This window comes from Bactrocera neohumeralis, chromosome 5 (assembly GCF_024586455.1).
Source record: "Bactrocera neohumeralis isolate Rockhampton chromosome 5, APGP_CSIRO_Bneo_wtdbg2-racon-allhic-juicebox.fasta_v2, whole genome shotgun sequence".
NCBI lineage: Eukaryota > Metazoa > Arthropoda > Insecta > Diptera > Tephritidae > Bactrocera > Bactrocera neohumeralis.
The window spans coordinates 41,569,927-41,597,661 of NC_065922.1; the positions used below are offsets into that span (position 1 = coordinate 41,569,927).

At 37.3% G+C, this 27,735-nt stretch overlaps 1 protein-coding gene and 1 long non-coding RNA gene across 6 annotated transcripts in view; one reads left to right on the forward strand and one right to left on the reverse strand.

Moving 5' to 3' along the window:
• The window catches only part of LOC126760001 (uncharacterized), a 33,479-nt gene extending 17,906 nt beyond the window's left edge, over positions 1-15,573 (reverse strand). Inside the window, exons 1-2 of one of the 2 annotated variants that reach the window (XR_007667132.1) lie at positions 13,932-15,573; positions 12,284-13,259 (exon numbers count right to left, since the gene is read on the reverse strand). This is a non-coding gene — a long non-coding RNA (uncharacterized LOC126760001). Of the gene's footprint in view, positions 1-12,283 lie in introns of both variants that reach the window. The other variant, XR_007667131.1, reaches the window with a different exon arrangement.
• Positions 15,574-15,875: 302 nt separating this feature from the next.
• The window catches only part of LOC126759960 (uncharacterized), a 410,786-nt gene continuing 398,926 nt past the window's right edge, over positions 15,876-27,735 (forward strand). For 2 of the 4 annotated variants that reach the window (XR_007667129.1, XM_050475239.1), the window contains exons 1-2: positions 15,876-16,071; positions 19,958-20,534. Coding sequence is in view for 3 of the 4 variants with exons in the window: in XM_050475239.1 (XP_050331196.1) it covers positions 20,120-20,534 (415 nt within the window). In the remaining variant the exon portion in view is untranslated. Of the gene's footprint in view, positions 16,150-19,957; positions 20,535-27,735 lie in introns of all 4 variants that reach the window. The other 2 variants (XM_050475240.1, XM_050475241.1) reach the window with 2 other exon arrangements.

Below are 27,735 nucleotides of genomic sequence, written 5' to 3' on the forward strand. Positions count from 1 at the left end.
GACAGGATTATCTCAAAATTTCAATTGTATATCTCATACATAGACCATATTTTTGATAAAAAGTCAACTATCGATACTGGGGTCCACATATTCGGTACTTAGGGGCTTGAACCGTTTTGGTTGGATTTGTACAACCATTGGGTGGCATATTTTTTAGTCATTGTGGGGCATATTTTAAAGGAATCATTTGTGCAAAATTGTATTCCATTATATCAATTAGTTATTGATTTGTGTACCGGAAAGTAAAAGAATCAAGTGGAGTTTAAATTTTTTTATATAGAAAGTAGGCGGGGTTGTAGTCCGATTTCGCCCATTTTTGATGTTATGTTGTAAATTTAATCGAAATCGGTCTTTCGAGCCACGAGCTATATGTTTTTGGTTAATGGCGATTTGTGCGCGGGGAAGTGATTCGATTATGCCCATCTACGAACTCGTAATTCTTTTTGTACTATGGAACCCGCATACCAGGTATCAACATATTTCAATTTTTACTCAAGTTACAGCTTGCACAGACGGGCGGATGGATAGACAGACAGTCACCCGGATTTAAACTTTTCTCATAATCCTGATCATTTATATACCTATATATATAACTCTACATTTATCTCGATTAGTTTTAGGTGACACGTACAACCGTTAGGTGAACAAAACTATATTACTTTGTAGGAATAGGTTGCAAGAGTATAAAAACGTAAAAGTATGACATTAGAAGAATGTTTTACAAAATTTTTACAGATAAATATTAGAATATAGGCGGCGGAAGCTGCTTAAGCCATATGTAAAAGAATCGTTTCTGGCTACTCCCAAGTGAATGGCGGTCAGAAAACTTTTCTCACTTGCGTAAACTTCTATAAATGACTCCATTTGCACTTGGCATCTCGAATTGACGCCAAATTGCGAAAAGAAGAAACAACTGGCGCGCTGTTGTTAACTCGGATATAAGCGCCTAGCGGTGGCTACGCCAGTAAAGAAGAAGAAGAACAGGGCAATAGTAGCAACCAACGATTATCCCAAAAGAGAAATTGCGTTGCCACTCATAACCTTATGCTGGATAATTCGAAACAAAAAAATCAAGATTAATTCGTTACATAATAGTTTCCCAAAGTCTGGAAACGCTATAAAGTTTTTAACACTAAAAATCGCATATAAAACGTTCTCATAAGACATACCATATATAAAAATTCTTGTAACTTCAGCAATTTTGTAAAAAAAAAACAAAACTAACGGCTTTAAAGTTAGATATTTTGTGCATACAGATTTTATTTTATTAAGAATTGATGTGTTTTGCAAAATTCCAAAAGAGACAACTGTTTTGTGGTGTCGCTTTTTATATTGTCTCTTGACTTAAAATCTCCTTCTGTTAGATCTTCTTCTGCGGTTCTGCTGACGTCTCCTGCGTCGTAGCCTTCTTCTGCGTTCTTGAAGTTTCATTCTTTTCATAGCATTGCGTTGTTTTCTCAATTGTTTACGCAGTGTTCTATTCTTGCGCTTTTCTTCTCTTATTTCTTTTATTCTGGTGTCATCGTTACTCGTGGAACTTACTGTAGTAGTTTCAGAGGATGATGATGAAGAACTGTCTGCCGATGAAGATGAAGCTGGCGATGAACTGGACGCTGGTGATGAACTACCAGACGATGATGAACTGCTCGCTGGTGATGAACTGCTCGCTGGTGATGAACTACCAGACGATGACGATGAAGTATCAGCTGGTGATGAGCTACCAGACGATGACGATGAAGTATCAGCTGGTGATGAACTACCAGACGATGACGATGAAGTATCAGACGTTTCACCGGCACCGTTAACCTGACCGTAGTTCAGGATCGCAACGCTCACGACTAGTAACAGTAGTATTTTCATGGCTGCCATGCACTCTATTGTACAAGTTATCTTCGAATGAATCTCTAGTGCGACCACCAACGATATTTATACTATTATTGTATTCTCTAACTCTGTATTAGTACTGTATTTCGATTAGCATGCTTTTTTAAGTCCAGGCTAACTGACACCTGAGCAAATACTACAAAGCAACAGCAGAACATTATTGCGTACGCAAAAATGAAAGCTTTCACCTTTTTTCTTGGAAATTTATAAGAAAAATATAAATATTGTCAATAGTTTAACTGAACTTAATACTAGTATATCTAAACGGTAATTATCCAAGAAACACATGACAAATATGTACTAGTGTGGTAAACTTCATTTAGAACTAACATATGCATATGCTAGCAGAGTTTCGATGGCAAAAACTTAAACTATTACTCTGGCAATTTGTATGAGGCGTCTGCAAGAGTTACTTGCGAAAAATGTTGGAAAAGAAGCTATCTTTGGAGCAACCGTTGGTAAATTCTGCCTCCACGAGAAAAGATCCCCAAATTCGTTGCGGCTGATTGACTTCGCCGTAGTCTCAAATATGGTTATCTGTAGTATATTCCAGTATAAGAAAATTTATCAAGCCACCTAGCTGTCTTTGAATCTCTGAGAGCACTTGTCAGCAACTCGGTATAAGGAAACTGAGGGAAGGCATTTCATGCCGAAACCAACGAAACCATTGGTTTTCGGAAAAGGCAAAAAAAACAGCTGGTACGATGAAGAGTGCCGTGTGGCAGCGGAGAGAAAACAGACTGGGGGATGGGATAGATTCCGAAAGCTGAAGAAGGAAGCGAGACGCATTTGCATACAACAAAAGAGAGAGGTCGAAATGCGTGAGTATGAAGAACTTGACAAGCTGCATACTCTTGTAGAACCCATAAAGGTGATCTAGTGACTGCTGCCCAGAGCATACCAAAATTATGGAGCAAACTCTTCTCCAACCTGCTGAAAGGTAGTGAAAGCATAGCGTCAGGAAAAGGCGAACCCTATTCCCCAATCGATGACGATTAAACAAGGATTCCCTTGCCCGACCCTGAAGAAGTTCGAATAGCAATTACCTGTCTGAAGAATAACAAAGCGGCGGGGCCCATGGATTGCCGGCCGAGCATTTTAAACACGGCGGCGAAGAACTGATAGGGGGCATGCATCAGCTTCTTTTCAAAATATGGTCAGACGAAAGCATGCCCAACGATTGGAATTTAATTGTCTTCTGCCCAATCCACAAAAAGGGAGACCCTACAATCTGCGTCAACTACCGTGGGATAAGTCTCCTAAACATCGTATAAAAGGTTCTAACCAGCGTATTGTGTGAAAGATTAAATCCCACCATTAACAAACTGATTGGACCTTATCAGTGTGGCTTTAGACCTGGAAAATCAACAACCGACCAGATATTCACCATGCACCAAATCTTGGAAAAGACTCGTGAAAAGAGAATCGACACTCACCACCTCTTCGTCGATTTCAAAGCTGCTTTCGACAGCACGAAAATGAGCTGTCTTTATGCCGCGATGTCTGATTTCGGTATCCCGGCTGCTGGCGTATGCTGATGATATCGATATCATTGGCCGCAAACACCCTCGCCGATAGTTCTGCTTTCTCCAGAATGGATAAGAAAGGAAAGCAAATGGGTCTAGCAGTGAACGAGGCAAGACGAAATACCTTCTGTCATCAAAGCTATGCTTATAATAGAAGTTTATTGCTTACGATCAAAACGCCTACAATATACACCTTCGAAAAACAACTGCAATGAAAACTCACGCATGTGTCAGACCTACTGTCATAAGTGATAATATTGGATTAACTACCATTTATTTTTGGTTTCCGCTGTGAATTCATAAATATCAGGAACAATAAAATGTATATAGATTTCAAAAATTCATCAACACTAAGTGACAGAGCCAAGCAGTCGAAGGAAGCTAGAGAATTTGCAGCAAGTACGCCAGCATGCAGCAGAATGCAGAAGATCAGAATCAAAGGAAGCCAGACAGACCAACTGTCATAGTTAATATTTTAACTAATTTGGGGATGTTATACATTATTTCCATCATAAGTGACATTCCGCTTACTTAGTTATAGCCGAGTTTTCAACAGCGCGTCATTCGATCTTTTCACTATTTGGTGGCAAATCGAGATACGAAGCGCAACCAGGCTCTTCTTCACCTTAACTCGAAAGCCTTCAAGCTGCTATCTGTTAATTCGTTGAACTGTGTCGATGTCGTCGTATATATCGTACAGCTCATCGTTCTATCAAGGCCAATGCGCAAAGGACCATAAATCTTCTGCAGAACCTTTCTTTCGAAAACTCGCAACGTCGACTCATCAGATGTTGCCGTCGGACATGCCTCTGGAGCATATAGCAGGACGATAATAATGAGTAACTTATAGAGTTTGGTTTCTGTTCGTCGAGAGAGGACTTTACTTTTCAAACTTTGTCTCTTTGACTGAGGTTATTTTGGAAATAACGACATTAGCGCAAGATGTATCCATAAAATGAAAAAAATAATATTTCTATTAGTATGATGTCATTCAGTAGGATAGATTTTACTATTTGTCAAAATAGATACAAGTATAAGTAAAGAAAAGGTACAGTTAACTTAGTACGTTTTATAGAAACAGTAGTAGGTTTTGTTAAGTTTACGAAATATTCCCCGAATTCTATGTACTATGTACAATGATAGACTCAGTATACGGTGGTTCCAACAGTCAATAAGTCTTCATTCGGCAGTGGCAGATTGACAACCTGCCTCTCCTTAGGAGAATCAATAGATGTCAACGTACACTTTGTTAAGCTTGGCTGATCTTGAATTGCTCTATATCAAAATTCTGAAACGCCATCACCAAATCGGTATACAGATTGCAATTTCTTTAAATACTTGAATGAAAATCTTTAAATAAATACACGTGATTGACAGTGCTAGTTTTATACAGCTGTTTTTATTTGTTTCCCGATAATGCGTCAAGTGAATGTATTGCGTTTAAAAATGTGAATATTAATTGTCGGCGCGTGGACGCAGGCATATATTAAATTCTCTAGTGCCTAATATTTCAAATTGTCTTTAAACATTTATTATAAAAAAGGAAAACGTAGAACCTCTGACGCCGTGAACAAACTTCCGACAAAGACACACTAAATTACATATTAAGATCCAACGTCACACGAACACAAAAAAGGTTGTACCAATCTGGGAAACAAATTTTCGGGTTTTCGCAGTTTAAGGCGACTTTTATCTAGACTGTATTTCTTGATATGGTGTGAAAATAATCCCTTACAAAGGTTATGTTTAAAACCATACAATTTGCTATAGCTTTCTAAAGAAAAACGTCAAAAGCATTAAATTTAACAGCGCAAATATTACAGCAAGGTGGTACAAGAAAGTAGTTAAAATTAAAAATGGACTACTCGACCAATTTGAACCACATTCGAGTAATGGATCCAATGCTTGGCACAAGCGTTTAGCGAAACCGCAAAACTTGCCGGCTCCATTGAACTTGGATGTTTAACCGTAGCAGGGAGGATTTCAATAATGATTTCGTTGATTTTTAATGAATTCACGCACAGTTTCGATGGAATTTCCGGTGATCACGGATTTTGATTGGCCCACATGTTGATCGCCATTTATGTCCTCACAACCACTTTGAAAATGTTGAAACCACTCGTGCACTCTGCTACGGGATAGGTAATCATCGCCATAAACTTGTTTCATCAATTCAAACGTTTCGGTAAAAGTTTTACCAATTTTAAAACAAAATTTAATGTTGGCTTATTTTCGCACCGATAGCTCAAACATACTGACACTTAAAACGCAATAACTTCACTTCCAATCAATGAAATGTCATGATTGGAAGATTCTCACTGGACAATCTATAAAGATAGCAGATTCTAATGCGCCAGACGACGTATAGATGGCGCCACAGGGGGCGCTAGATTCAAAAAGTCCTGTTTACTTTGGAACGCACTTTTTAGAAGGGATCTAGGGCGAGTTTTCATCCGATTTTATCCTTTCTAAGCACAAAAATGCTCCGTTATAAGAAAAAAACATTCTCTCAATTTTATTAAGATAACTCCCATATTGGCCGATATATGTATGCGTAATAGAGTCACCCGGACGTTCGAAAATCTTTATATTAGGTATATGGGGTCTAAGGGAATTGCTATATTAGAAGTAGGCATGGTTTCACCTAAAAGTGTGCGGTGCCACGGCCATCGTCCTAGTATAACCCCGGGTGTAATGTCTGTGGTATATCTAGTTATTGATTTGGGACACTTTTAGTAAATTTTAACAATACCGTTACACAAGTACGAGTATGAGGCGTGGACGGGTAATCTTCCGATTTTTTCCAATGTTTAAAGTGTACATAGGGCTGCTATGACGGATTTGTTCTGAGCAAATTTGGCGTTTTCGGTTTAAGTAGTTTAGGAGAAATGTGCTTCCTGCTACCGGCAGCCTCTGTTCCAAGTAACAGTTATGGCACTTTGTAATTTTCACGCTCATTTACGGGCTCGTCCTTACTTTTTTGCCAAGGAACACATTTACATACCAAGTTTCATCACGATATCTTAATTTTTACTCAAGCTGCAGCTCGCACGAATGGAAGGACGGACTCGTCATCCTGATAATTTATATATAAAACCCTATATCTATCTCGATTAGTTTTAGGTGATACATACAACCATTATAATGTATGAACGGAACTATTATACTCTGTAGCAACTGGTTGCAAGCGTATAAAATACTCAATATTTTAGAAACACCCAAACCAGTAATATATGTCGGACTAGAATAACGGGAATTTTCGTTTATTGAAGTCCTTCAATGAGGGCTACATTAATGTTGCCGCCTATAAAATAGTCTCCATTCAATATTATGCACTTCAGTTCTACGACTTTCATCTATTATTCGAGGGCTTTTTAAGGTTCTCTTCACTGCTCGGAAATAGCAAAAAGTGAAGTGGAGCCATGTCTGTTAAATATTTAGGTTGGGGCACCCATACGATATTATTTTTAGCCAAGGATTCATGAACAAGCAACGAAGTACGAGCTTTTACCATACGAAAATCGCCAAAGTCATAAAAACACATCTATCTTTAGCGGCTGCCACAGACAAAATAAGCAATGAATACAACTGAAAATTGTATTGTAGTTCAGGAAGAGATTTTCAACAAAATAAAAAACAAGTAATGAAGGCCTAAGTCCGGATGTAACCGAGTAGTTCACACTCTTGCAACTTGTGTTACGTATGTGGGTAGTATTGACCTGATTTTATTTATTTTTGGCATTATCACATACTTGTATTATTAATAGGAAAATAAGCTGAGTTTCAGTAAGATACCTCACTACCATTACCAATAAATAAAGAGTAAAGTGAGCTGGATGTTTAAAATTTTCACTCGATTTCATCCACAGCGTAGACACCGCTTACGCGTCATTCCCGAGTTAACAACAGCGCGCCAGTCGTTCTTCCTTTTTGCAGTTTGGCGCCAATTGGTGATTCAAAGTGTAACCAGGTCCACCTGGTCTTTCCAATGGAGTTGAGGTCTACCACTTCCTCTGCTTCCCCGGCGGGTACTGCGTCTAATACTCTCAGAGCTGTAGTGTTTTCATCCATTTGAGCGACATGACTTAGTCAGCGTAGCCGCTGTCTCTTAATACGCTGAACTATGGCAATGGTATTCGCCGTTACCAATGCGCAAACGACCAAAAATCTTCCGCAAAATATAGCAAGACGGGAATGATGAGTTTCTCGCAGGATTTGGTCTTTGTTCGTTGAAAGAGAACTTTACTGCCTACTCAGTCCGGAGTAGCACTTGTTGGCAAGTGTTATTCTGCGTTCTATTTTGAGTCTGACGTGGTTCCAAGATAGGCGGAATTATCTACGACTTCGAAGTTATGGCTTTTAACAGTAACGTGGGAGCCACGTCGGACCCTTTGCTTTTGCTTCTTTGTCCAACCTGGAGAAAGCAGAACTAATGCTCGGTTGTTATGGCTATGATATCGATGGCATACGACAGCAGCTTAACACTTTTTTAGAAAATTGTACCTTCTATGTTTTGTTCTTCAGCTCAAATTATTTTTATGTCTGAAACCTTATTTGATATCAAAAGGCTCGGAAAGGCCCTTCCCGATCCTGACGTAGCTTTTGCGTCCGACCGTATTCTACAAAGAACCTGATGCATGCTCTTTATCAGTCCTTCACCGCCGTATTTGAATAGTTCGGCTGGCAATCCATCGACCCCCACGCTTTGTTATACTTCAGACGGATAATTGCAATTCGAACTTGTTCATGAACGGGCAATGCAACGTCTGCTCCATTGTTACGATTGCGGAATCAGGTTCACCATCTCGCTCCATATTTCAGTTTGCTCTAGGCATCAGTCACTAGATCACCTCTGGGGGTTCTACGAAAGTATGCTCTGGTCTTGAAACCTTCTGTTAGTCACGCACCAAATGTGGTTGAAGTCAGTCTGGGTTTTAAAATCTCTATATTAGGGGCAAGGTGAAGTAATAACTCGAATTTGTCCATTTTGAACACAAAGATACAATAATATACGAGAAAACTATTTCCGAATTTCCATATAAGATCCTTAGGCGTTGGGGTTCATATATTCGGTATCTAAGATGTTTAAGAGTTATGTCCCGATTTCGAATTGTTTGGCTCTTGTTTTACATTGGTACATAAAAGCACCAGAAAATGATATTTCAAAAAAATGTATTTGTTAAGTTATAGTACTGTCCTCAATTACTACGCCAAATATGAGCGCGTATCGGTTAACTAGTTTATTTACAGCAGCTGCTTAAGTTGGTACACTTCAGTAGTGCGTGGCGATTTTTATAATGGATAAAAATATCGAACAAAGAATTTGTCTCCAATTTTGTGTTTCTAACCTAATTTAGTGTGCGGAATTGTTGTCAATGTTGGAAAAGGCTTACGGTGATTCAGTTTTATCAAAAACACAATCCTACGAGTGGTACAAAGCCGTTGAGAGATCGTTGAAAACGTGCCTCATTCTGGACGACTTTCGACTTATTCAACTAATGAATATATTAAGAAAGTGAAAAACATGGTTCTTGAAAATTGCCTCGCGAGTCCGTTCGAATGATTTTGGTGGATATCAAGGGATCGTCTCAGTGTCATCCTCCGAAAAATCACTTATTTTCGCTATTTTTTTTTAATGTTAAAATTAACTAATCGGTGCGGTTTTCTTTTACAAATAAATACATTTATGACGAATACAAAATCATTTTTTATATTTATTTATTGGATGTATGATAGTTAAATAGCTTGTTGAAATGACACGTAAAAAATAGGATCCTGTACAATGTTCACGATTGCGGCCGCAATTTTGAGGTAATTGGAGTGTTATTTAAAATTGCGCATGCCTAACTTTTTTCGTATCTCAAAAACGCTTGAGATTTTTCAGCTTCCATAGCACGATAAAGAATGACATTAAAAATATTCTCTCTAAATTGAAATTAGATTTCTCTTCCTTTGAGAGTGGAAACCGTTTTGAAAAACACCTTTCTGAGAAAAACGGGTTTAAAGATTAAAGTCGCTCCGTTCCTCACTTTGTTCCCTTTCTACAATAAACGCTATAGTGACTGTAATAATTTGAATTTCGATTTCAAAATTTGAGAGAATGTTTATTATAGAGTATACTATCCGATAATGCAATAAAGCAAAAATCGATTTTTGGAAAATTTTACAGTGAGACGATCCACGCTCACTGTCCATCATTGTATACGGTTTCTATTGAGCCCTCCCATATACTTTAGAATGTGAAATTAAATGTTTATAACGTATCTTTTTAGTGAGTTATCGCTATTTTTTAGCAATTTTCAATATAACCGTTGTAAGGAGAATGGGCTGAGTTATCAAACGATTTTACTTGTTTGCACATTTTCCAAAGAAGTGCCGAAAATATTTATTCTGAGCAAATTTAATTGATATAGCTTAAGTGGTTTGTAATTTATGTATTTTAAATCTTATAAGAGGCGGGGCCAATCGTGCTTTTACGTTTCTCCAATTCCCTTATTCCATTCAATATATTGATGGCCGTCCTTGACGTGATTCGTAGTCAACGCGTTCTGGACTCTCTATGAATAATTTGTCCCAATCAAAAACACTTGCTCAATTATCACTGAAGGTGACCGTTTCAGCACTAGAAATTTGATTCCACACAAAAAATTTAATGGAACTTCTTTGTTGAATAATTTCACTCATCGTAAAAATTGCCGAATGCGCTTTATATACTTCAGAAAGACAAGCGTATACTTGACACTGGTGATTATTTTGATGCGACATTTGGCACAGATGTCACTGACAGTCATAACAACCTAAAAAAAGATTATTCGACGAATAGGTGTGCCCGCGAAGTTTAAATAATTCAAGTCTTACTATTTTTTGCATACAGTAGCATATTACATAACTCCATATTTATTATTGATAAATTTAAAGTGTTAAAAACTAAACAATTCTCTCAGTGCATCATATTGCGAGAGTATAATAAGATTGCTTTCGTGCATAGCCATAAAAGGGGTAGCGATAATTAAGTTATGAAACCTAAAATAGAAAACGATATAAGTCCAGTATATGAAAAACAACAGTGCGTTTTAAGACCATAAGCTACAAAGCAGAAAGAGAAACAGTATACAATTTCTTCCAACAAATACTTATTCTCTCCGAAGCTTCAGTACTTATAAAATAGTTAACCTTTTCTCTAGGATACTATTGCCTTAATGCTCTCCACAGTTGAGGAACTGTGCTAAAACGATTATTTGTGTTGAACACAAGTTCTTTTCGATCGATTTTACGTCTAACGCGATTACTTAGTGCGGCTTGAAACAGCGGTTCGTTTAACAAATGATGTTCGGAGAGTATTTAATTTAATGAATAGCCCACTTTTGCAGCCAGCACTGTCGAATGCAAATATGTATTCATGTGTTTGGTTGAAATATTGGAATTTTATTATGAATAAAAGTTGATAAAAAATTCAGACATGCAATTATTTATTTAAGTGTTACGGATGGTATCTAATAAAACAGAATCAAAGAAATATATCAGAATAATAACAATACTATGAAAGAACAATGCCGGTATAAACAAAGTGGAAACATCGAAGTCCCGGAGTTTTAATACCCAGCGCACATTAGCGAAATATTAATAATTTGCATTAATGGACCTTCAATTTACAATTTACAATGACAATAATGCGTCGAACGAACTATTTTTATATTGTAATATGCACAACGGTTCCCAGAAATGAAGCAGTTGACCTTGAAGAGTGATCTTCTCATACTATGCGGAAAGTTTAAAAAATGGCGAATTCGACCAGGTACGCTTTTTGTTATATTAGTTAGGCATTATTCCTTTATTAAGAAGGTTAACAGTTAATTTTGTCTCACAGCCGTCAGTTCCATAAAGCACTACTGGAGTCTATTTATGGGATAAAAGTAAATTCAAAACAAAGTGCTAAAAAAAAAAGATTGGTAGGCGTGGTTTCGGATTTTAACCATTTCGTAATTTAGCCTAACATATGCGTTATACATAGCTTCAATCTGCATGAGTATCAAGTGTTCCGTTTCGCTCGAACCTAGCGCTTCCTTAAGTGTCTTCATTGTTTTGTTTAACTCAATATTCGTTCAAAGTCTGGATACCGCTCAAATAATAGCATATTTATTTGAATTGCAATATTGTGTCTTTCTTATTTTGTCGATTTATTTTAATAAATTTTGGTGCGTTCTAGAGTGCTTGCTTTGGTCTATATTCTGTATAAATAGACTGTGCAAGCGAAGTGCTATATTTAAAATCTTGGATTCAGCAATTGATCGAGTTAAGCAAAATGAGGTGCATTACGGTTGCGTGTATTGTGTTTATATCATTTGTACTGTTGCTGCAAATGGAAAAATGCGATTCTGCTACCAGTGATACTACCACTACTACTGAGGACGATAGTGACACTTCTACGACTACCGCAACTGATACTGAAACTGACAGTTCCAGCTCCAGCACCGCAGCGAAAACTGAACTGATTAAAGAATTAAGAAAGAAAATAAGACGTCTAAGAAGAAGGCTAAGAATATGTAGGGAAAATAATGTAAAACTAAGGAAATCATTGAAAGTAAGGACAAGAGCGCTGCGCTTACTGCGGACAAGGCATACAGTTATAGTTCAACGCCATAAAAGATGTATACGACGCATTAGACCTGTAATAATTAATAGGGATGGTTAATGATAACACATCTCCTGGTGGCGTTTAAGTCTATAAATGCTGGCAATACATACCGCAACAATTTATAATATGCGCATAGGTATGCATGTGAGAAGACTATTAATTGTTTTTTTGTAATTCAAGAAAATAATAAATTAGTCATGTGAAATTTTACAATTTGTAATTACAATAAAATACTTACGATGTGTATATACTATGTCATACTTACAGCTGAATTATTTAACTATCTGTCCAAAAAGGTGATGAAATAAAAGGAGAGTTCCAAATATTTTCTTTATCCACTTATGTTTTTGATAAATAACTCAGTGAAGAGAATTTAAACCACGATTTTGTTGCACACAACTAAAGGGTGATCGATTTCGAGGTTTAATACTTTTTTCAAGAAGAAGCGCATAAACTTCAAATTTAATGGCGAATGCTTATTGTCATTCATTGTCATCATAAGAACATTCTTTGGCATTTATACCTTGAAGATTATCTCTTTCAAATGTTGGCCGTGGCTACGTCTCAGATGGTCCTTCCGTTGAGTCCACGCGTGATGTATCGCTCCAAGGCCTGACTCGAAGCGCTGTTGTTCGTATAGACTTCAGATTTGACATATCCCCACAGAGAAAAAACATAATTTGGCTCGAAAACGTCGGATCCTCTTAGAACTTTTCAAGAACCTATAGAGCGAAGCGCTGTCGCTTGAGAAGGTCGAGCGGCTTCAGTTCTTGCACAAGCTGTATTTTGTACGCTTTCAACTTAAGATTTCGACATAAAATGCGCCAAGTCGTTCCATATGTCAGTTCAAGTTGCTGCGAACAATGCCGAATCGACTCTCCATTCTCTTCGTGTACACTCTTAGCTACAGCTGCTGTATTTTCTTCACTACGTGCTGGACGTAGTCTATTCGGTGGAATATTATCCAATAATGAATGCTGGGTTTCATGCTGGGTTTCAAGCTGGGTGATGGTGGTGCGTTTAGTACGCCCAGTAGGCTGATCCTGTTGACCATAAGTTGAGCGAAGCGCGCACACTTTCTTTACAGAACGTGAATTTTTATAATACAGTTGAACGATTTTTAAACGGTGTTCAGGCGTAAGTCTTTCCATGATGAAATGCCAAACAATGCTGAATAAAAATATTTTAACGGCTTGATACGACTCACGCGTGATCTGTCAAAAAAAGGCTATTAAAAATAGTTCTTATACTTGGATCAGCCGCTATTAAATATTCTAAACTAAACTTCTTTTCAAAAAAGCTTTACTAGTGCAATTTGAAGCCGAATGTTTAATTGATGGCATTGAGGGCTCGAGTCTCTAGTTTTAAAGATATTTATCGATATCCACTCTGAAATGCATGTAGTGTGCCATAAGATATATTTTTCATGAATTCTTGCTTAGATGAACCTAGATGAAATAATTATTTTAACCCTATTAGGTAAAGCAACTGTTTTGTGGTTGTCGATCTACTTGGCCAAGCAAGTGTATCAGGGTTTTGTAGGTGTATAGCAGGTTTAAATAAATTTACATGTTCGTCGTGAATTCGACAGATATACGGACATTAAACACAGCTGCTCAGGTTGATTGATATTGACTACATCTATGTAAGTATGTGAAAAACTAGTCATTAGCTGCCAATGCAACGAAATAATTGAAATCACTTTCCAAAATTTTGTTTCATGTGCTTAAAGAACCATACTAACATTTTATGAAAAAAAAAAAAATGATTTTTCAAAATTTTTATCTCCTCCTTAAAAGAGTGCAGGATTAGTGTCATAAATATTAGGTGAATCATATTAATAGACATTGTATATTCTATTTGGGAGTCCAATTGCCAAAATTTACTTATATGCCCCATTGCTCCTTTTTTCTGTGGCAGCCGCTAAGCTTAGACTTGTTTTTATGAGTTTGGCGATTTTAGTGTGGTGAAAGCTCACACTCCCTCGCATGTTCGTGAATTATTGGCCAAAAACGCTACTGTAACGATGCCACAGCGTCCATATTCGCCAGGCATGGTGCCGTGTGACTTTTTCTTCTTAGTGGAAATTGAGTTTGTAATATTGATATCTACCTTTAACGAAGTTTGCTGCTTAATTCTTTTTTTACTCTCAATGGGAGTCGTAATTTAATGCATGTACAGTCGGGAATAATTTCTTGAATGTTATGTTCTAAACGAGGTTGCACTAGCATCATTAGAATGTTGTTGTTAGTAACATACTATAAGCCATATTGCACCATAATAAATATCATATATTTGGCTGAATTCTTTGAAATATCTATGTAACATATTGCTTGTTGAATAGGGTATAAAGACAACTCGAACTCATATACAGTTCTTCGTAGAGTTTTCAGTATATCTAGCGCTGCAAAGTGGCACTGTGTTCATTGGTTTTAAAGTATTGATCATTAAGCTCATTATGCGCCCAATATGGACTTAAAATTTTTGTAGCAAAATCAGACATGCTGCGATCCAACAAATGGGACAACAATCGTGAGGCCAACTTGCTTGCCAATTACACAAGATTCTATCGAGTGTACTACGTGCGCTCTGGGCTTTTCATGTTATCTGTCTGGGCCTCCAACTGGGACGAAATTTCGAATATGTACACTCTGTAATGCTTATCTTAGTGTGAATTTTTCGATCAAAAATCTTGAAATTTTTTAAATTTTTAATTCCGACTTTGGAGAAATTTTATTTTTAATTCCGAAAATTGATTTGATAGAAATTTAAATTGAAATTGAGCTTCCAAAGCGCGATAGAGGATAACGTTAAAAATGTTCTCTACAAATTGGAAGTAGATATCTTCAAAACTCTTCCTTTGAGAGTGGAAACCGTTTTGAAAAACAACATTCTGAGAAAAACGCATTTAAAGATTGGAGTCGCTATCACTCTGTTCCCTTTCTACAAGAAATTGAGAGAATGTTTACTACAGCGTATACTATCCGATAATTCAGCAAAAAAAATCGATTTTTCGAAAATTTTACACCAAGACGATCCCTTAAAACACAGCTTTTCTTTTCAACAAATAATCAAAATGGTAGGATTTTTAATTTTTAGTTATAACCTTGTTATTAACATTTCTTAAATCCGATATTTCAGATCATAAATAAATTTCAAAGAAGATTTTCGGGGTTACCAAATAAAAAAAATATTAAAATTTATGGAATTAATTTAAAAATTCAGCATTTTTTTAATTTCATTCCTTCATTTGGGGTTAAATAAAATATTATTTTAATAAGAATTTTCAGTCTTTATTTGCAACACTGGTCTTAAGTTGACTGAAATTGGTTTAAATCTTTCGTAAGACACTGCTAGCGTATCGCAAAAGTTCCGAAAAGGTACCAGCAGAGACTTCTATCACGACCTGTGGTCTTGTTATTATATCTCAAACAAACAATATGTCTCTGTATATAGCGAGCACGTGAACACTGTATTAATTGAATTGCTTAGGAGTTATTTGAAATCTTCCCGACAAATGCATGTTGATAGAGCAACAAATAGCGACTGCAGCCATATGTAGAGTTGAAAAGCATTGGAGGTTGGCACATAAACCAGGAATGAATCACTGCTGCGCATGCCTTGGAAATTCATTCAGAAATTTTTGGCGGTATTTCTGCTCTCTGTTGACATTTTTCAACAAATAAGAAGCTCAGCGGCAGGTATGTTATCAACGCAGAAGAGCTTGGCGAACAATGACGACCAACGAAGTGCCACGAAAGCAACATTGCATTCGTCCTTATTAGACTGCACGAGGACATAAATTCAGTCAGTTATACTCCAAACGTGCCGGCGTGCAGATCACATATATTCCGAGAAAGTGGCTTAGGCATTTACCGAATGGTCAATTTATAAATTGCATTTATGAATTTATACGCGCCAATATACATTATTCACAGCTACATATATATAACGGTGTCTGGGTACATACTCATTGTGTCGGATGACGCGTGCTGTGTATGAAGAAGTTTGTGTTTAAGCTTACAAGTGAGTGTATGTACAATATAAACAAGGCTGTACAAATTGTTGCTTTACCTTTGACGGTTCACCGGCTATAAAATGCATGTGTGTATTGGTGTGAGATTAAATGCGTAAATAAATTGAATTTAAATACTTCCGCCATTGTCCTGCTGGGCGGGAGGTTACAAAGCCACTGTGAAGTCGAAAGCGCTCCAGGGCTTTATAATGCAGACAGCTAAGGAAATGAAACAGACAAGCAGACAAAGCGGAAACGAAAGAAGCTGCAAGGCATAAGCAGTGGCGTTAAGTCCCCAAGGGACGTCTCTCGAAGAGTGCTGCAAACAGTTCTTAAATACAAGGAAAGTGAAAGCAAAAAATAATGAAATTTCGCTAAATTTGTAGCAGATTAAAGTAGTGGGGACAAATTTCAAACAAATCCATTATAAAAAAATACATGTTCCACTGATAACAGAGATAAAATCATGTAAAATACAAACAGTGTCGCATGGAATTGTTTGACGGTGTTATCCTGATTTCTGCCTACGTCTCGCTTCGTCTGTCTAGTCAATAAAATAGAAACGCGTTTGCAAGCTCTGTGCTAACGAGCGTCTGGGGAATATGGGCGTGCAACACATGGAAATTGCGCGGCATACCAACAGACGCAGTGGGCATAATAAAATGCGCGCGAAAAAATTAGCTTTAATATAAGCAATGCTCAACTGAATTAAAGATTTGTTGTTAGAAAAAGGGAAAAACAGCAGTATAAAGGGAAAAATAACAGTGTCAATAACAAGTTTAAAGAGAAACACCATGGTGTATTTTATGGTGTTATTATTAAGCAAGACTGTTTCCCTCCAAATACTTTCATTGTTGACAATTTGTCAAATCGCAATTATATACTTAAGCAAACATTATATCGACTGCCAAATAAATTAACCGCAAATAGCTGTTACACATAGCTTAAACAGCTGATTAGTTATCTTACCGACTATGGTTTTCTCTATTTATTAATGCATATATCTGGTGTTTTGGAGCATACCAATAACTATAAAATGATTAATATATACCAAAATTAAGTCATTTCCATTTGCTAGTGATGGGTAACAGAAAGTTGGCTAGAATGCACCGCTGATTTTTGTAAACATTACTTAATGCAAAGTGTGTTTAATTTTCTTATATATTACTGTGTTCAAAAAGTAAAGTGAATTTGTTTATAAAATGTGAATTCTTTATATGTACATACATATATCTTCTTCCAAATCCATTTCTACTTCTTCAAAGTAATAACCGTCCGATAAACCAACATGTTTTCCCGTTCTCGAAACAGTCGGAATAATTTTGCGGTATAGTCAACAGTACGTTCTACCATTCAGTTTTTATCTCCTCAATAATGTCAAAACCGTGTCCCCGCATTAGCCTTCTGAGTTTTCTGAATAACCAGAAAGCCCCCATAACTGCGGCAGGCCTTTTGAGTTTTCCGAAAAAATAGAATTCGCCCAAAATAGCGGCCTTTTCAGACGACGCATAACGCTTAAATAACATTCTTTGTTAACACGATCACAACCTCACCTAACTCTTTGTTCACAGAGTATTATTATAAAAAGACTCAAAATTATTTAGCTTGCTAAAATGTCTCGATCTCCATTAATAAAATAAATGTCTATTCTTGTCTTGGAGGACACAAAGCAATAACTTAACGCTGCCCTCTAGTTAGGAAGAACACAAAGGGATGTAACGACAGAGCTCATCCTGAAAATTAGTGAATGAAAAGAAATTGAGTGAGTTAGTTACCATCACTAGTAGTGCGCTGAGTGATTGTTGCTCGACTACAGTTAACCAAAGTGTCCGAAAATTTATCCTACCTATCTTGGAGTAGGTGAAACAAACAATAAACAATAGCAGTGTTCGATTCGCCAGTTCTCTGCTCGCTTTCTTGCGCGTAGACCGCTTGTCAAAAGTTTCCATGTAAAGGCAACAACAAAGTTACCAAGCCGAATTGATATAAGATGGTATATAGATACGTCATTAAAGTGGCAAAATCGCTATTTTCAATGCTACCAATAACAATATTTCGTTTCACACATTTTACACCAGTTTTATCATTGTTTAAAGAAAACGTAAGGCTTGAAACTAAGAGGTTGCCAAAATACTTCTTATGGCGAATAGAATAATTTCTCTATCAAAGAGAGAAATGCAACACAGTTGTGCATGCCGCAGAGGACATGAAAGCGTAGGGTTACAGCTCATTTGCTGCCAAATTGTTTAAAAAGCTGGTATAGTTTGTGCGATTCACTGCTTTCCAACGCTTAACGAAGTGGAGGTAGCTCGTAATATCAGCTATCGATTGGAGAACTAAATCAGAGCTATGCCAAATTTTAGGACAATGATTTTTCAGCCCACGTAGTAAACAAACTTCCAAATGATCAAATAAACGTTTGAAAAAGGATACTCTGATTTTCAACGGAATCTGGAATATTAAACTGATATTTATAAAACCAAATCTAAAAACGGTCTTTAAGGGGGGAGCCTGCTTTAGAAGCTTCAAAAAATCGATTTTTTTTGCTTGAATTTCTTTAAAAATAATCTAAGAATGTGTTCTCAAAGTTTTAGATGGGAATTTAAAATATTGTCGAAGCTAGAAGGGAAATAGTGACCGAACGTCTAGCAGATATAGTATGTATGAGCGATTGGGCAGAAAGCGAAAACTTTGACGCGCGATTTGTCGGTTTTTCATTTTTACGATTTTTCATAATTGGCGGGCAGCTTGTAAAAAAAACCTAAACGTCGTATGGAAATGGGGCAAAATTTATTATCTTTGGCATTAAATTATCTTCTATTTAAACTAAAAAAAACTAAGAAAAGTCTAGTTTGAACATATTTTTAAACAACATAAAGTTAAATTTCTTTGGTCAAAAACCACTTTTTTTAAATTTTTTTAAAAATTTGTAAAATATTACACTTATTTTTGGAATTTTTTTAGTTTAACTAGAAAATAAATTATTAAAAAATATGAATTCTCTTTAATTTTTCGTTTCCAATAGAAATTGCGACCTGCTTCCTGCCCGCCGTCCGACAAATGCACATGCGAGATGCATCGGGCAATTGCTTACCAAAGGCAGAATATTAAAGATTTCGTATCCAAAAAATTTGTGTATGATGTCTAAATATATAGCTATAAACCCTATAAATTTCGCTTTAATCAATTAATTCTTTCCCTCCCAAAAAAATCCTCAAAAAAATCGATTTTTTGAAGCCTCTAAAGCAGGCTCCTCCTTAAGGAACAATAATTTAGAGTTTAGATATTAAAACAAGGGAAAATATAAAGTAGGTGGTAAAGTATATTCTAAAAGCCAACTGCTTTTATCGGCTATAACTAGTCTTCGAGCGCTTTTCAGACCTGAATTATTTCCTACATGGTCTTAATCCAAAATGGGTAGGACGCTGACAAAGCAGAATCAGTCAATGTTTACCGCGTAAATCAGTAAAGTTTTTTGGGTAAATATGCAGTAAACAAGTAAACTTCTTACATATGTAATTTATATTGAAATATCTGAGTGACAAAATAGCTGCTTACAAAAATCAAACAGTGCAAGGTAGAGACAATTTTATTCGGTTATGTATGTAATTATCGCGGATACCAAAAACGCATAGGGAGTAAGGGCCACCCAATGCAGGCGCCAAAGTTTTGACATGCGTTAATTTAAAAACATCTGCTGATGAAAATTTAACAATGAAAGCTGTTTTGTGAAGTGAGTTGTACGTTCCCACGCATTTACAGACACAAAACAGTGAGCGCCGCGATCCACGTAATCGTCGAAAACACGTTCGAGTCCTCCAAAGCATTGTAATATTGAACTTAACGCAATTTTTTCATTTTCGTTGATTTTTTCATTTTCATTAATTTTTTTCATAGTGAACACGAAATAAGTTAAGCAATAAAACGCGGTGGGAGCTTTTGCTGCATAAACCACAATTGCCAGTGAAAAAATACTTGTGTTATTGTTATTGTTCGTTATTTCCTTTAATTTTCACCAACGCATTTTCGAAGCGCTGCTGTACAGCATTGAGATGTACAATGTGCGACAAAAACTGCAAATACAACACAAACAAAACCAGACGGTGCACCAACGGTGGCAAGAGCAACAACACCATCAGCAGCTGCACATGGATGTTTAATCTTGTGGCGGTTGCCTTATTAATCCAACATGTCGCCTGCGCTGCAACAGCTATCGAGGCGACAACACCGGCAACACGGGCGTTGTCAAAGGCGCTCACCGATTCCCTACCATCCGCATTTGTACCCACAGCCCAGCTGTTGAGGCGCCATGGCGATAACGGTAGCAGTAGCAGCAACAAAAACTCACCCACACAGGCTGATTCCGGGAGCCGCGCTACGAGCCGCCACCTCAGCGCCATTGAGTCCAACGTCGGCGGTGTCAGCAGTATCGTTGCCGGCGACGATGGTGTGGATTTCGCTGCCTATGCAAATGGTGAGTCTCATGCAAATCCATATACATATACATACATACATGCAAAGTGCAAACAATATCACATATATAGTACACAAGCAAAACGGTAGTTGCAAACCGTGCATTTTCAGTGGATTTTTGGTGAAACTCTTTGTGAATTTTACACTCCCTCGTCTTACACGTCCGCCAGCCTGCGCACACACTTGTAAACACTTACACTTTGGAAAAGTGCTCACAATGGCCAAGGTTGCGAGAAGAAAGTGCCAAAAATATGTGCGTGTGTGTATTTGGCGCGTTTTCGTTTTACAAATGTGAGCATTTATGGTGTAGCTATAAATTTTTGAATGGCTTTGTTAGCTTTTGCAGCTGCAAAGTTCGCCGATTTAAAGGAATTTATTACGGCAAGCGTGTGAATTTATTTGCCAGTGTAAAAAGTAAAAAAAAAACGGGACACAACGTAAGAATACAGTTAAAGATTTATGCAATAAGTACAGTTTTTTTGTTGACTAACTGCCATTGTGGCGGCGACTCAGTACAGTTAACAATTCTCTCGCTTTGAATAGAGGTTGGCGCTTTTTATTTCAAACAGCCGGTAACCATGAGCGCCCTGCTTTTTCTTTCCGCTCCATAGGGTACTCATTCCTTAGTTCGAAAGTTCGCACATCGGAAGCGCTACTGTACATATTATTATATTTATTTTGCTGTTCCAAAAAGCTTACGAAAACCAAACGTGGATGTAGCGATACCTAGATGAGTTGGTGCTGCAAACGCCTGCAAAATGGTAATATTCGAAAAGGCATAAAGTGCAAAGTGTTCGTAGGTAAAACTGCATTTTGGTAAACCAATTGATGAAAATTAAATGGTTAAATAACGACATAAAGAATAATAACTCATGTAGGGTACCTGTAGAGTGGACGCTGAAAGCCGAGCCGCAAAGCTGACGGATGCGAGAAATAAACGTCAAAACTGTGGGCGTACTTTTTCATACGAAATCGTACAGGCAGTGTAGAGTGGAAGCTGACCGAAGCCGAGCGTACTCGTAAATCTGATCAAGGCGAGAAAATGGTTTGGAAGCCTTATTGGGCGCCGACCCGCGTACTCGGCGGTACCTAAAATGTGTCAGCACTGATCGAAATCAGCTTTGCGCTCGTCTCGGCTTCCATCGTCCACTCTGTATCCTTAACTATGAATTTATAAAGTATTGATGGATTATTTAAAAATCCACTTTTATATAAAATCTCATACCTTATTCGACGCAGTTCTGCCATAGAGCGTTCTTAATAATAAACAAAGAATATATTAAGCCAGTTTGATTCCCAACGCTTAAGAGATCTTACAATCTGTGGTGCAAATAGTATCTGCTCTCTCTCTTAAAATCTTTTAACAAAATAACTTTGCAATTCTTCTTAAACCGATATTCTTTGCACTTGACAAACTCAACATCTTGCTAATTTGTCAAGATTGACAATTGATGAAATGAAACATTTGCTTTACATACTTTTTTATTCCTGCATTTGTTAAGGCGACTTTGGAGAATGTTTCCAGTGCCTGGCCCGATCATGTTTAGATTTGTCAATTTTTTTTTAATTACAAATTTGATTGCAAAAAACACTGAAATAAATTAAAAATCCCACAATCTAGAAGAATCCATTAAATTAAGCAATTAGCGTTTCGTTATTCACCACACGTGTGGGGAAAGACCTGCGTTATGAAGCTTCCAGTTTGCCACAGAATAACAAAAAGCTGATGACACGTTAAAATATTGATAGGTTAGGTTAAGTTAATCTGTTAGGCCAATAAGCCACGCATGAATCAGTTTTGGACCCTTGCGAAACCAGCTGGAGTTCGGTTGCTAGGTCTAAGAGGAGTAGTCATCTTTTAGGATGCCTGTGCTTGACGTGAATTTCAACAGACTCTGCGGCCTTATTATCGGAACCTCCTCCAGTGTATCATACCGTGGGGACCGCAGATGCTTACAGCGTAGTCCTGCCAATGCGCAACAAGTGCACAAGAGATACTCCATTGTTTCCCTAGTGACCTGCTCTGGACATTTCCTGTAGTTTAAAAGATCTACTATCCCCAACCTGCGGGCGTGTGTTGGCACCAGACAGTGCCCAGTTAATATCCCTATCATGTTCCTACAGTCTTTTCTATCGAGTGCCAATAAGAGTTTTGTTTACGAGCTACCTTTTGCACATGACCTTTGCAGTTTTACAATCAGGTAGCTCGTTCCATCGGGTTTTGCTTTTCTTCACCATGCTTTTGCCGAGATCATCGTTTAGACAATGCATGGGTTTCCCAATGTTGATCACGTTTGCGGCTGGTATCTCGTCCACTATTTGATTGCCCTCGATGCCTTTGTGGCCTGGAAACCAGTAGAAGATAAGTAACTTACTTCTTGCAAGACTTTCCACTGCTGCCCTGCTTTCCAAGTCACTTCTGGTCGATATACGGTACGACGTTACTGTCTTAATTGCTGCTTGGCTGTCTACTTTGATGCCGACTCTGGAATTGCCTGAAATTAGAGGCCAGCTCCGCGGCTTCTGCAATATCAAAGACCTGAGTTTGTAATATACTGCAGTGGTCTGGCAACTTAAAATGTTGCCTTAAGCCTAACGCTGGACAGTATATTCCCGCACTAATTCCATCGTCCATTTTCGAGCCAAACGTATAGATGTTTAGAGTGTTGCGCGAAGCTTTGAACCTTCTTTCTCAGTTGAAAAGTGGGATCATGGAGCCCGTGCTTGCCCAACTTGCCTTGTAGGGTATTCGTTCCGCTAGTTTTCAGCGAAGAGGTTTATACTTAGGTAGCAGGTATAGTACCAGTTCAAGAGCCATTGTTGGCGTTGTTCTTAAAGCTCCCGTTATGCACAGCTCAGCGGGCCTCTGAACCCTTTCCATTGGCTTCCGATAAGAGAATTTTCGTACGCCTTTCCACCATACTATTGCACTTCGCATTGGTTTTACAGTAGCTGTGTAGCACCAGTGCATGAGAGAGGGAGAGAACCCCCAGGTTGTGCCGAGAATCTGCCTGCACGCATATAAAGTATTGCTAACTTTTCTCACTCTTCTTTCCACGTTGTGCTTGCACTGCAGTTGGCTGTCTATCCCTAAGTACTTGGAGCGACCCTTGAGAGAGAGTTGTGTCCAATTTATCTAAAGGAACCTCCATAGAGGAATTTTGTGCTTTCTTGTGAACACAAAAAGATCCATTTTCTCTGGGTTTAACTCCAGACCTGGTGGTCATAAGTCGTAGTCCCAACAATTTGAGCTTACAGTTTTCCCTAGTTTCCCTAGAAAAATATAATTCAATGGGATTATTTTGTAAGAAGAAAGCAATGGAAATTTTCGGCAGCTTAGAAAATTTAATTGAGATTTGCACGGCGACCTGCGCTGCTCTGGGCTTTCGTCCAGCCCCAATACTCTTATAAATTCAAGGCTATCGGAAGATTTTACTACTTTCTATGAAGAAGTTCATATTATGCAAATGTCTCCTGCGTTGAATTCAATTGCGAAGCAGTGTTTGGACCTTATCGACCTGAAAGCCACAGTTAAATGTTCTATGTCGTCTGGCAGCTCATTTCCGGCATTGACTTTGTGATCTGTTACCCGAATGATGCGAACCCAGTTGCAGGTTGAATGAATAAATATTATTTTGCATTTAGAAATGGTTAAATGTTTGAGAACTCTGAGGTCACAGTTCGATGCCGGATAGTTTCAGTTTTACGTTGATAATCGCGATTAATTATTTTACTTCAATATTAGTATGCCGCTTGTAATATATTCATAAAACTGCTTATGTATTACTTTGCTTTTATTCTTTAATCCTTTTGGAAGATTAATAGTTGAAGCAACAACTCACTCCGTGCGTCGAATTCGTGATTGCATTTGCATGAGGGAGGCATATGAAAATTAGCTCAGGACAAGGCAACGCAAAGTGGCGTGAAAATATCCATCTCATGCACCCATTCGTGCCATGAAAACGAGCAGCCACATTGTGTTTCTGTAACTGCAATGCGGGTATTATTTGCGATCTGACTGCGACCTGAAATTATCGCCACTCAATTTGCATATTGACAACTGCTAATTCAATTTCAGCGCAAACTGCTGGACGCATATAAAAACCTCCGCACATTGCAATTTGAAAACAAATGCGCTGGCGACAATGGCAAATGGGCGGCCAACAGAGCGTATACGCAACCTGCGCGTACAAATCAAATCAATTATATTTGCACATACATACAATATGTATACATAAACAGGGAGATGCGCAGTTTGAGATGCTCATCAATATTGAGCACTCCCGTTGCAGCGTGGAATGTGGCAGATATTCTAATTAGTATAATTTTGTTTACTTTTGTCGAAAGATGCAAATATTGCGGCACTGATGCAGTGCAGGCGTGTACTTAAATCTCATCGAAGAAAATTGAAATCACGGGCTTAGGCGAGAACCGAGCTTAGGCTTAAGTTCTAATGCACTGCTTCATCACAAACATTGCTGAACCGAAAACTTTTAATAATTCAGGCGAGTCATCTTTGCGGTTTACTCGTATACCTATACGAATGGCGTTGGATTAGCGCCGTGTGACAGTGACCTCAAAATGCAAAACACCAAATCAGACGAAGCTAAAAGCATGCGGATATGTGCGCATGGCTAGGCGAAATAAAAGCTTAACCAAACACGAATTCGATGCCATCAGTGGTCTTAACACTTATTTTAAGTGCATTGTTACCTTCACCCGGCTGAACAACAAAATCCGCCAACACACAGTGTTTCGATTAGCAGGCATAATCTAAAATTGGATTATTAGTTTAAAGTGCCCCATTTGGAAGCGAATTTTACCCAGTGTTAGGAGTTTGATAAAATTGGCGCCTGAAGAAATAAACGGTATTAGAGTTTCTCATAAAGAATTCGCCAAAAATAACATCTGTTAACTAGAATAAAGCATAAAATAAAAAAAAGATGTGAAATTCATTAGGGAATTCATAGGAAAAGAAAATATCGATACAAAACATTGGAGAGCCAGGAAGAGGAAGAAAATACGTGACATCTAAACGTGGGTTCTCTTTTTAAAAAGAAACCATTGCTCAATCTAAGAGAAGATAAACAAATTTTGTTTAATAAGGATTATATATATCCCTAAAAATAATACGGGACGAACTTCATCTGCTGTATTGTACGGTATCTCCGTACTCTCTTATACCAAATCAACTTATATGCAGTTAGAAGTCTACAAAAAAAGAGATCTTTCCATAATTTTTTCTGAGAAAACTTTTGAATTTATTGATCCAAGATTTATACACATATTATGGTATCTTTTAACTGTATTTTTAGACCTAGTATTAGTAAAAATATTTACTTGGAAAGGAACTACAGCTAATCTCCGGGATCTCCTCTCAAAACAGACATTTCGTGTTGACCACTACATCTCTGAACTGGATGCTCTGTAATTATAAAACCAAACAGATTTCCTTAAAGTAATGTTAAATCTAGTAATTAATCGAAGGAATAACAAAATACCTTTTTTCACTAAATGTCGAAAAAACAAAATCGATGTTTGACCAAAATTTCGGCCTTAATTTGTTTTGAAAAAAAATATTTATCGGTGAGAAAAAATCTTCGATTAATTATTAAAAAATATATTTAGGAAGCTCATGTTAAAATAGCCGCTTTAAAGTCATGTTGTTTACCGACTTTGAAAACACCAATTCGATGAAAACGTGTTTATCGATATCGATGCCTTCTCCAGACAATCATACCCCCAGATGCTTACAGCGTAGTCTTGCCAATGCGGGACAAGTGGACATCCATTGTTTCCCTGCTGCCCTGTTCTCGACATCTCCTTCAGTCTTATCGATCTGCCAGCCCCATGCTGCTGTTGTGTGTTGCCATCAGACAGTACCCAGTTTGTGTATTCCCATCATATTCTTACCGTCTCTTCTATCGAGTACCGATAGGAATTTTGTGTACTGCCGATCTATCGTTTCATATATCGGTGAGAAAAATTCTTCGATTAATTACTAAAAACTATATTTAAGAAGCTCATGTTAAAATTTGAGATTAAACGGTTTAGCTTTTTTCAAATAATGTTGGTAACCGACTTTGAAAACACCAATTTGAGAAAAAAGTGTTTAAAGCTTGGCCTTTTACTTCCAAGCACTCTGAAGCGGCTTTTCAAATTTGCGTGTAACTTCGATAACATTGACCGGAACGATATGAAATTTTCTGTGTATTTATATATTAAGGGAATAAAATAAAACCGATTTTTTGAAAATTCTAACTTTATATAACCCTTTAACGTTTATATTATATTGCGTTTCTATTTAAACCTTTTTGACAAAAGCATAACGCTCAAAGATATCGAACAGAGAGATATAGCGACTGGAAGGCAACTAGTATCAACCGTTAGTATGGTAAAAAGACAAGAACTTTCTTGAATAAAGCGTCTTCAAATTAAATTAGCTATCAATTTTTATTAAAGTCCATGCTTACTGTATGCTTTCCCACCAAATACCTGGAAGGTAAACACTGTGCGTCACTACGTTTACATATCGTCTAATATACACCACTATCACTCACCATTTATTTACGCAAACTGATGTGTTTACTTTTCACATCACATATTTAGTTTGTTGTTGTTTGTTTTTAGTGCTATGTAACACTGCCGAACTCTTCCAATACATGCACATGCAGGTAGCACATATATTTCTGTAACGAGGGATATGTTTCAATGTTGACACCATCTGTTACTGGGCACAGACTCACCATTCTGCCACTGGAAATCTACAATTTGATTTGAAAACCTTCATTGACTTACCTTAATTATAGTGGTTTGTTTGTATTTAACGCAAATCATTAAATAAATTTTGTGGGTACAATTATCTTAACGCTACTGGCAAAGAAATGTTATCCGATAGATATCGGGATTTCGAAAAGGAGTGCCATTCATACTAGCAACTTTGTGGTTTTCAATAAATAGTTGTTATCATCATTATGGTCGTTAGAGAACTGTACAAATAATAACAACTAATTACAAAGGCACATGAGACTGTATGTAAATATGTATATATCCATAAGTCTTATGAGTCGACGATCGTGGTTTTCAAATAATATATTATGAAGAAGTATTAACAACAAATTGCTGAGACTGTAATGTATATATCCATTTTTGAGTCGAAAAATAATATATGATTTATTTGCTAACATTTTTTAAAAATGATT